Source organism: Austrofundulus limnaeus, unplaced genomic scaffold, assembly GCF_001266775.1.
Source record: "Austrofundulus limnaeus strain Quisiro unplaced genomic scaffold, Austrofundulus_limnaeus-1.0 Scaffold0, whole genome shotgun sequence".
Taxonomy (NCBI): domain Eukaryota; kingdom Metazoa; phylum Chordata; class Actinopteri; order Cyprinodontiformes; family Rivulidae; genus Austrofundulus; species Austrofundulus limnaeus.
The window spans coordinates 2,691,003-2,700,950 of NW_013952402.1; the positions used below are offsets into that span (position 1 = coordinate 2,691,003).

Sequence of the window (9,948 nt, forward strand, 5' to 3'; positions counted from 1 at the left end):
ATTTATTTATTTATTGTATTTTGAATAAAATGGCTCTCCATAGTTTCGTGTTTAGTTGAAGTTAAACATAAAACGTCAAAATTTATTATAGCTGACCCTTTGAGGGCCATCATAATGCTCATGTGGCCCTCGGTGAAAATGAGTTGGACACCCCTGTTGTAATGCAACATCACAGGTGAAGTAATAATGCATAGCAGCACAGCTGACAAAGTGAAGTTGATTGCCACCACCATACTCATACAATAATTCAAATATTTTGTTCGGTTTTTACAGTGCRTTCTTTTTTTTAATAATATCCCCAACCTCACCCGTCAACCACCATAAACGATCTTCCTGCTTATTCCTCAACCTGTCAGGCTTGTAAGTTTTTCCTTTAAATACCAGCAGTGGCCTTTTAGTGTCATTTCTGCTGAGTTTGAGAAATTGCTCCTCCTTGAAAGCACTCCCGTCTCAGGTTTAACAGGATACAGTCTCATTTGAGCACTCGTCCAACAATGTGCTTTGCAGCGGTGGTTCTGAGCCCGCAGACAAAGACCGGGGGCTGTTTACATGCTGACAGAGTCTGTGAATTGCTGTGGCAACTTTGCTTGATGACAATCTTGTCCTCACATCTTGTTGAATTAATTAATASCCGCACGAGCAGAACAGAGCAAGTCACCCCTGCTCTGAGTTAATTATAGACACGTCATGCTACCCAGTGGCAAATGATGTGGACTTGTTTGTGTCCAGCATGAAGTGCTGACGTGTGGCACACCACATARCTGAAAGAAATATTAAAATGCACATGGATATTCAAGCTATTTTTATTTACCTTAGCAGTATGAAGTCTAAAAAAACTTGACATTTAATAGAAATATCAACACGTATTGAGAGTATATCGTTCATAAACACATTTTTTTAAGTTTTCTTAAAATCAAGTACAAACAGGTTTCATCAAAGTAAACTCAGTTCAACAGGTCAAGTCAGACTTTTAAGCCTTTATGGATTGTCTCTTTAAGGAAGACACAGTAGGTTGTGGACCTTGCCAAAGACACTCTGTCAAGTATGTCAGCATTTAATGGAAAGCGATCGCAAAATTATGTAGTAAATGGTACCCAGGTAAGGTATTAGGAGAAAAGACGAAACCAGTGAGGCAGGAAATTATTCAAGGTTGCTCTGTATTGATCATGACCTCCTTCCACGGCTCACTGATTTAAGTCCTTACTTGTTGTATTTGAAGCTGTGATATAAGAAGCTGGCTAGCAAGGAAATATAGAATACCAGCAGCACAACGTCCTGATACTAGTGTCATTCCAGCAACTTTTATATTACAATAACTTCAGTCAAAATAAGTTTGCACATTCACTTTTCCAGTTTTTAAAGCAGCATAAAAATTGCATTATGCAGCTTAAGCTGATAATTACTGAAACTCTGTTTCCAGTTTTTTTTTTATTTTATGCTGTAAAATATTTATCTACTGCAAAATGACAACACATGGTTTACAGTGGTGTGTTCTAACTAAATATTTCTTTTTGTAGATCAAAAATTCAAACTAGACCAGAATAATGTTAATATTGCAGTGATTCTGACCACAAAAACTTGAAATTATTTGTATTTCTATTTTATTAGTTAAATAATCATAAGAGGGGAAAAGCAAAAATGTTTGAGGTTTCTGAGACATGTTCTGTGTCTGTGTGCGTGTGTGTTTGTTTGACACTAATGGGACCTGATGTGTGGCGCTCCCTGCTTTGCCAGCACAGTGGCTCGGTGCTGCCAGCTCTTTTTGTGGGCATCTAGTATGTGGCTGCTGTAATTGCTGGTGCCTTTATAAATGAGCCAGCTCAATCTGCCTTGCTCAGAAATTGCCGGCAAATATTACAGGATTGATTCATCAGTTTCAGTCCAAGGAAATGCCTCCTTCCACAACAAAAGCAACACAGTTTATGTTTTCTCTTTGTAATTTAAAGGCTTGGCTGTCATGTCTGTTCCACATAATTCCCTGCAGACCTCGGAGGAGTCACCCACACTGTTTGCTCTGGAAAGGAGCACGAGTGGGTCGGTGGCTAAAAAAGATGCACAGAGCACATATGAGGGAGAAAAAAAAACAGGATTATGACCGTTTGATTTACCAGTGAAAGAGTGTTACTGGAAACACTCCTGTAGTCAGATTTTGGCAACAGAACAGTTTGTTTTACTGATAAACCTACTTCACTTCTTGGAATGGCTAAAAAAATAGACTGTTCAAATAAATACCTGATGTTTTCAATTTATTTTTTTTATTTTGCATTTGATTGTTTTACAAAGCTACAAAAAATCTGTGAAAGAGACAATAAGGTGAACATTTAAGGAAAAAATGCTGTAAAAGAAGTATTTCCACACTTATTATTTTTCTTTATAATTCCCCTTTTTAATTTCCAGATTAAAGTAATTGGTATTTATTCCATTCATTTATTTTATTTCATTTTACCATTTTTTTCTAATTACATTCTAATCTGCACAAAAAGTTGMTAATCCTTTTCAATCCACTTTTGAAATCCATTAGAATCGAACAGATGAACTACTCACATTGTGAAAACAACATTTATAAGAAGAAATCAATAACTAAGTTTTTAGCCAAACTGAAGTTGCAGTTGCCTTTTTATATGTTGCAGGTAGAATCCCCCTCAGCTGAGACTGCTGTGGCCTGTTTGGAATTGACTTTCTTGGACCTGAACAGCAAGCTCTCCACTTGGTGTGCAATGTTCTTTTGTGTAAAAGGCCAACAGATTATCACTGGCTTGTGGAGTTGATGACCTGTGCTTGTACCTCCTCCACCTTTCCTTAAAGTCATACCGCTTTGTCATCCGGTGGGAAATGACACACTAGCACATAGCTCTGACAAGGCCCTGCTGACTGTGCTCACGGTGAAGCTATCTGTGCTGCAGCCAATTTCTGTTGTTCTCTTTACTAAGGAAAGCACTTTAGGGCATTGCTTTTACTAGAAATGTCGTTTTCTTTTTAGATCTTAACTTGCAGAGCACTTTACCGAGAACATCTGTGAAATCTAATCCAGTTCAACAGCTCTGCCATAAAATCTGTTTTTATGAAGCTTCTATGTATAGGTGTTGTTGATGTTGTTTAAAAGGCGCTCACTCTCTTTGCATTCATGAATATAGGGGGCAAAGAAACAATTACTACTTTATAAGGAACATAAAATAGCAAGTGTTGGGATTTAATTATTTGTTTTCTCTAATAAATGTAATAATTCTAAAKAGTTTAGTCAATGTCTATTTCTAGATATCACAGTGTACATCCCCTCCTTTGATGGCACATCATACTTGGAGCTGCAGCCTCTTGGAGTCGTCCCACGGCCTCCTGATGACGGCGATAGCCAAGCCTCTGCAGCTAAGGACACCACTCTTCTTTTGACAGTAAAAGCCAGATCAACACAGGGCACCATCCTCTTCAGTGAGTGCAATTTCWTTTTGAAGCTAATTGTCAACAGAAATGCAATAAAATGATGAAAGATYTAGAAAGAAGCTGGAAAGCCTGTTAATCARTGKTCAGTTTAAATCAGGGGTGTTGGAGCAGAGGAACGTCAAACATGCAGGATAGTGGTGCTCAAGGACCAGGATTGGACACCCTTAATCTAGAGAGGTGTTTCACATACTGTATATAAACCAACAAGTCCAAAAATACCAAAAAAATTTTTATTCAAATTCAGTGTTATAGTTTTATTGTAAATTAAGCATTACACAAGCAGTCTTAAATTTTATTGTAGACATGTTCTTGCAAATGCCAAAAAATACCTAGAGAAGTCATTTGACATTTTTGAATGTTAATATAATGAGTCATTTTGTGACACAAACGTCTATCGTGTGTTTTCAAGACAACAATAAAAAAGGAGAAAACAAAATCTAACTTGAAGTTGGAATAAAAAAACATTAGAATAACACTTTTGCTATGTTTACATGTGCAAAATTCTTTGATCGGATTGAAATGTATTCGAATTAAATAATCGGAATGTGTGGTTTACGTGGGCACAGTCCGATCATGACGAGTGTTTACATGGACCGGGCTTTTATTCTGAATAGAAGCACTGACATGTGCAGTTGCTAACTTTCCCTTTTAGAAAATCACAGAAAAGTCCTACTTTCYTGATGAACATAAACAGTTTCTGAGCGCTCAGAATGGACCTGCGACAGGGTTTAATAATGGTGGAGAGATGTTGCTGCACTTTCTGGTTGAGCTGCAGGTGACGCACGGACTATTTTTTATTTTATTTTATATTTTMTCTTGCGAAGCGGCACAGACTGTGTGTCTTAATTCTTTACTGAATGAGAGAACYGGASGAAAAGTTCTGTGCTGCTGGAAACRGCTGGATGAAAGTCAGCAGACATGRGCAGTCAGGTCAGTTTTCCACAATCAGAATAAGATGGTCAGATTAAGTGTTTACATGCACGCTGTTCGGATTATCAATCAGCATAAACCACCTCTCTCATTCCGACTACAAATTCATTCGGATCGAGCTGAATCGGGTCAGAATAATCCGAATGGGGTGTTTACATGATGCATTTTTATTCCGAATGGCCGTTTAATCCGATTACTTATGTCCATGTAAACGTAGCTATGGACTACACGTCGTCTTGTTTATTGCAGACACCAGAAAAGCTCCCTTTGCTTTCCCGGTGTTTCAAAGCTGTTGATTGAGAAATAATCTAAAAGCAAACAAAAAGAATCCCCGAGAGCTGGTCACTCACATGCAGAGATAAGATTGCATTCACCCTTTACACCAACCTTGAGCTCTGCATTGTATCTCTGCCTCCCACCAGCTCCTTTGTTCACACACCTGCACGCACACATACAAACTCCCCTTTGTTACAGAAGAAGATTGGGATGGGGAGGCCAGACAGTCCCTGAGTGGATCTTTCTAACAATGGAGCATTGTTTTGGGATGAGAGGGGTACACTTGTGATTTTTTCATTGGGAGTTGTAAAAAGCTGAACTATGAGAAACGCATTTAATTTCTCCAGATTTGTCTCTATTATACCCATGTTTAAAGTATATTTTAAGTACCCAGCAGCATGTAGGAGAAGCCACCACAGCACCTCGAGCTATAGGTCATTTACTGACTCCAAAAAACATCCAAGCGTGTGTCTCACTGGACCATAATTGCAGCAGCTCCTCGCTCTAAAAACCACCGCCACCTTTATTTTGCGAGTCCACCATTTGTTCCCGGGTTCCACCACTCAGGTGCGTCTCCAACTAAAGTTTAACCACCATGCATTGTGCGGCGATCYTGGGTGATTTATTCCGCGCAGGCCGGCCGCGGACATCATAACATTCATCTTTCTGGTATGGCCTAGATCAACCTCTTATCTGTGACATCGTCTGCAGGTTCACAGGCTCTCATCTACATTCCCTGGCCTGTTCAACATCACRGAGCACCTCGGGGTTAACTTTCTCTCCTTTGATCAAAATGTGGATGTTCTGGTTTCGGTAGCCGCAATGAAAGTGATCCAGAGTAAAACATGTGATGTTTGGTACACCGGGTGCAACTTCAAACACGTACATTTTGTCCAGCAAGTATTTTTAGCTGCTCAAGATAGTCCAGTGATTTATTAACACACGGTAGATTGGAGGAGAACTGAGAGAGTTATTCCTTTTCAGTTTTTAAGTGATTTAACACATTTAATGTATCTGAAATTGCAGAACTAGTATTAAATAGTCCCATTATTCTTAGAGTAATATTAGCTTGACTTGTCTTTCTCTCGCCTGTCATTGGCTTCCCATGATGACTGCTGAGTGTTCAGTATTGCACCAAAGSCTCCTTGTATTTAAAGAGCTATTAATTAGCCAGCTCATGGAAAGTAATAAGACTCTAAATGGGTGCTTTATATTAGGGTGGTCGACTTAAAAGGTCACCCAGTTGATGGTTAAACAGAGACAATAGTGGTGTCAGTTTTAAGACAAATATGATGATTTTAGTCTGACGCTGGAGTTAGACTGATAATTACAACAGACTTTTCACAGCTGTAAGTCCAACAAGGTTTGATGTTTTAGTTGGAGCGTATTCATTTGTCCTGTTTAGGCTCAATCGAAGAATCATACAAACCAATTCATTCCACAGATAAACCAGACTATTTTTGGTCAACATATATATTTTTAATGACAAAAGAACAAATGTTATTTTGTTTACATTTCATCCTTTAGATTAGCATTTTAAGACAGGATTGTGAAAATACAAATTCTATTTTAAAGAACTTATGCAAAATCCTCTTTTTTAACCAATAAATACATTTTGTTCTGTACATGGAGTCTCTAGGAGTTCAGAAAATTTAAATTTAGTCTCACTTGGTGCTGCATAGATATCTTTATATACAGTGGTGGGCACAGTTCCCCTAAAGCACTAAAACACTAATAGGGGAACTAATTTCCTGATTAGTGCTTTAGGGCTTCTGCTAGTTTTAAAATTTATTAGTGGATTAGCACTTGATAAATTTATAGGCGAAATTTAGAAGCACTAACTGAGGTCTTTACTTATCCACTAGGTGACAAAATATAGACGATATATGAACACAAATACAGCTGAGGAATGTCAATGATAAGTCTTACGAGAGCAACATGGTAATACGTGACTCATGTTGTCTGTTGAAGAATGTTCATGGGTTGACTGGGTTATTTTAGTGTTTTAGAATTAGTTTTTACTAAAACTTTCAGTGCATTGGTGCTTTAGAATTAGGGAACCTAAATATTTGAGTTTGTGTTTTAGGGCTAGTGGAACTAATTTTTAGATTAGTGCTGCCCACCACTYTTTATATYCCATTTGGGTAATATCTTTTTAAAKTTGTTTATTTTTTCTTTTGTATTTTCTATGACGTTTTCTGAAATATTACGTCACAGAATTTGACCTTGTGTCATTTGGTCGGCTACCAGTCGACCATACTGAGCCCTAAACTGTTTGATTGACAACCAATGGGGAGGGACATCTGTGGACTGATTGGATAGAAATGAAAGTGTGTTTGACCAGTGACAAATTCAATTTTGCTACTCGTAATTTTTCATAAGCACTGAAGAGCTACTCTAAATGAACTCACGAGCTACGGGTTGGAGACCTCTGTTCTAGTTTTCCTTTCCACCTGATTTCTTTTACTTTGTCCTGAATGTGCGTTTTTGAAAACAAATTGAAATATATATGTTTAATGACTCACCAAAAGTGGAGAAAACCCACAGGAAATTACCAGTGAGTCACATCTTTGTGTGTCGGATGAAAGTTGATGCTTGATGTCAAACTAAGGGAATTGTTTCACCTCCACCCTGCTGTAATTTGCCTCATATATTCCCTGCCAGCAGTTATCTTGCTGCGTGGATCTTAACTCTCTGCATGCATGAGTCTTTCAAGATTTATGCTGAAGATCAGTTTGAAAGATCGACTGCTGTGTCAACTTGTTACCATCCTCATTCCGTACCAGCTTCCCCTCGTTTAAAATTAGATGTGAACGCTGCTGTAAATTAGAAATCAAAGTCGTAATTTTGAGCTAGTTGGCTCAGTTAAATCAGCCRCTTCTCTGCTTTTAATAATATTTACAGTAATTCACTGCAGCAGAATGTGGAGGCGAGGAAGCCAAACGCAAGCCTTGTCAAGAAGGCGATGGATGTTCAGAAAGCATACAGAGCTGGCACGATGCCTTTTTATCTAGTAATGCTTCCTGGCTTGTAGCGTGCTATCTCTTCCAAATCAGAGGAGGGGAAACTGGGGGTGAAAAAGAAAAAACTGCAGAGATCAAGCAGGCAAAGTTAATCAGAAGAAAACCAAATGATACGCTTTGAGATGCAGAGGATATCTTTGCCAAACCTGCTTCTTATTCTCCGCTTCCCTTTTCACACCTTTCCCCGAAGCAAGCCTGGGAGTCTCCCCCTGGACTTCAATTGTCAGCCTGAGAGAAGCAATACAGCTGTGTATTGTGTGGGGGGGGAACAGGAGAGAGCGCAGGTGACAGGCACTGACAAAAGGACGAACGCTCTGTAAGGTTCAGCACACAGTAAGAGGGCCATGGGAGACGACGCAAAACAATAGCTTTACAAAAGGAGCAGAGGAAAAATAAAAGATAGGGCAACATTGACATCTGTTGTAAATATTGTTTGTCWACAAATGAGTTATGGCACCAGGTGGAATCAACCGCCAAGACAATGGGACATTGTTGTGGGAAGTTGAATTTCTCTTGTTTTCATTGTCTCAATTGTTGAATTCYTTAAATCCCAGCATTCTCATCTAGATTTGTGTTTTAAAATTGGAAATGATTATGTGCCGGGCATAATTAGGCTTTCAGTTGTCATCTATTCATAAAAATAAATGTTTTAATTGTTTTATGGATTAGCTGGTATGTGGGCAACATGTCAAGGTTAATTACCACTAGATATTTTCTTTTCTTGTCTTCAAAGAGCGTGCAAAGTATTTAGTTTTYTTTGAGCATTTCTGTGAAGTTGTGTGCAGACTTTTAAAGAAAGAAATGTTTTTCCCCATCTTGTCTTTTTATATTTCAGTCTTAATATTTATTAGTATAAATGAATTTTGCACGCACTCTGTCAGCAGTACAATTTGCAGTGACCTACTTTTTTACATTTTTAAAGTCCTTAAAATTTAGAAGTTTGTTTCTTTGAATTAATAGTAATTACTTTCATTTTAGTTTATTCTGCATACTAAAGAATTTTATGTGAGCAGTACAAAGTCCAGTATTTATCTTTCCTTAGAGATGGTCAAGTAACACAACAATGGCATGTTCACTAATCAAAAACACTAAATTATGTTGAGAAAGTAGTTAAATTTTCAACTAGCAGCTCATTACATCCTGTTTTTTTTTTTTTTTTTGCTTCACACAAATGTTGCATAGTTTAAAATAAAATTAATTAAATGTTCTTTCACTGATAAAGTTAAAGGGGCAATGTTATGTGTTTCTCAGGCATACATTTAAATACTATACCATAATAAAGTATCTATGTCACCTTTAGTTGTTACTAAATGCTGTTTTGATGTTTAAAAGAAAATAAACTTATCTTCTCATCACTTCCTCTTCCAAACACCTTGAAATTGGCCTCTGTCTCTTTAAGAACCACCTTCCACTTCCGTTTTGCCCATTTCAGTGTGGTGGGCGGGGGAGCGGGGGTTCACGCTTGCGAGGGGGAGGGGGGGCTGCTATGATGCAGTTTACTTGGCATCTAAAAATACATTTCCTCAAATGTATTTTTAATCTGAAAAGAGCTTCACTGAGTGAGAAGTAGTGTTGAGAGCAGCAGACAGCTTAAGTTTCACTTTCACTTTTACCCGAGAGCTTGCAGGAGTCATGGGCGGGGTGTGTGGGGAGGTGGTGGGGGTGCTCTGCCATGAGGAGGTTCGGCTTAAAGACATGTCTCAGAGGCGTTTCTGGTACCAAAAGGCATTTCTGGTCCCCACCTGTCGTTTTGCTCCTCAGCATGGCTTCCTAAAAACACTGCAGGATTTCTCAAACATGCATGACTGAGTCAGAGCAAGGCTTTGGGCAAGTTTTTTATGAGAGTTTAACATTATAACATGATATAAAACTCAAAAAAGTTGATTTTACATGATATTGCCTCTTTAAAGAAAAATAACCTTTTGTCCCAATCAATTGGTTTGGCTAAAGGTTGTCAGAAATTGATTTTAATGGAGTAAAACAGCTTTTTAAGTGTGTGGTTTGTCGAAGATAACAGATGAGGGAACGATGGCAATAAAATGTGATGCACTGTGGAGAAGGATTAGGAAGCATTTAACATGCTCAACATTGTAAAGCCAGTTTTAAAATTGACATGAATCCAACTCAGATCGTATAAAGCTGGTGAGATAACGTCAGATTTTGGCTTTCTTCAGATCATTCCGAATGTGTTGGAGTATGATGGCAGTCTGTGTAGGCAGAGAGATGAAAAAAGTTGACCGAGCAGAGATGAAATATAAAAAAACAAATCTTTTTACTGTCT

General features: G+C 38.2%; 1 protein-coding gene across 1 annotated transcript in view; it reads left to right on the forward strand.

Annotated features, from left to right (window-relative positions):
• eys (eyes shut homolog) overlaps positions 1-9,948 on the forward strand; it is a 205,300-nt gene that overhangs the window by 137,398 nt on the left and 57,954 nt on the right. Inside the window, exon 40 of the mRNA XM_014010919.1 lies at positions 3,256-3,426. Coding sequence (XP_013866373.1) covers positions 3,256-3,426 — 171 coding nt within the window. The remainder of the gene's footprint in view (positions 1-3,255; positions 3,427-9,948) is intronic.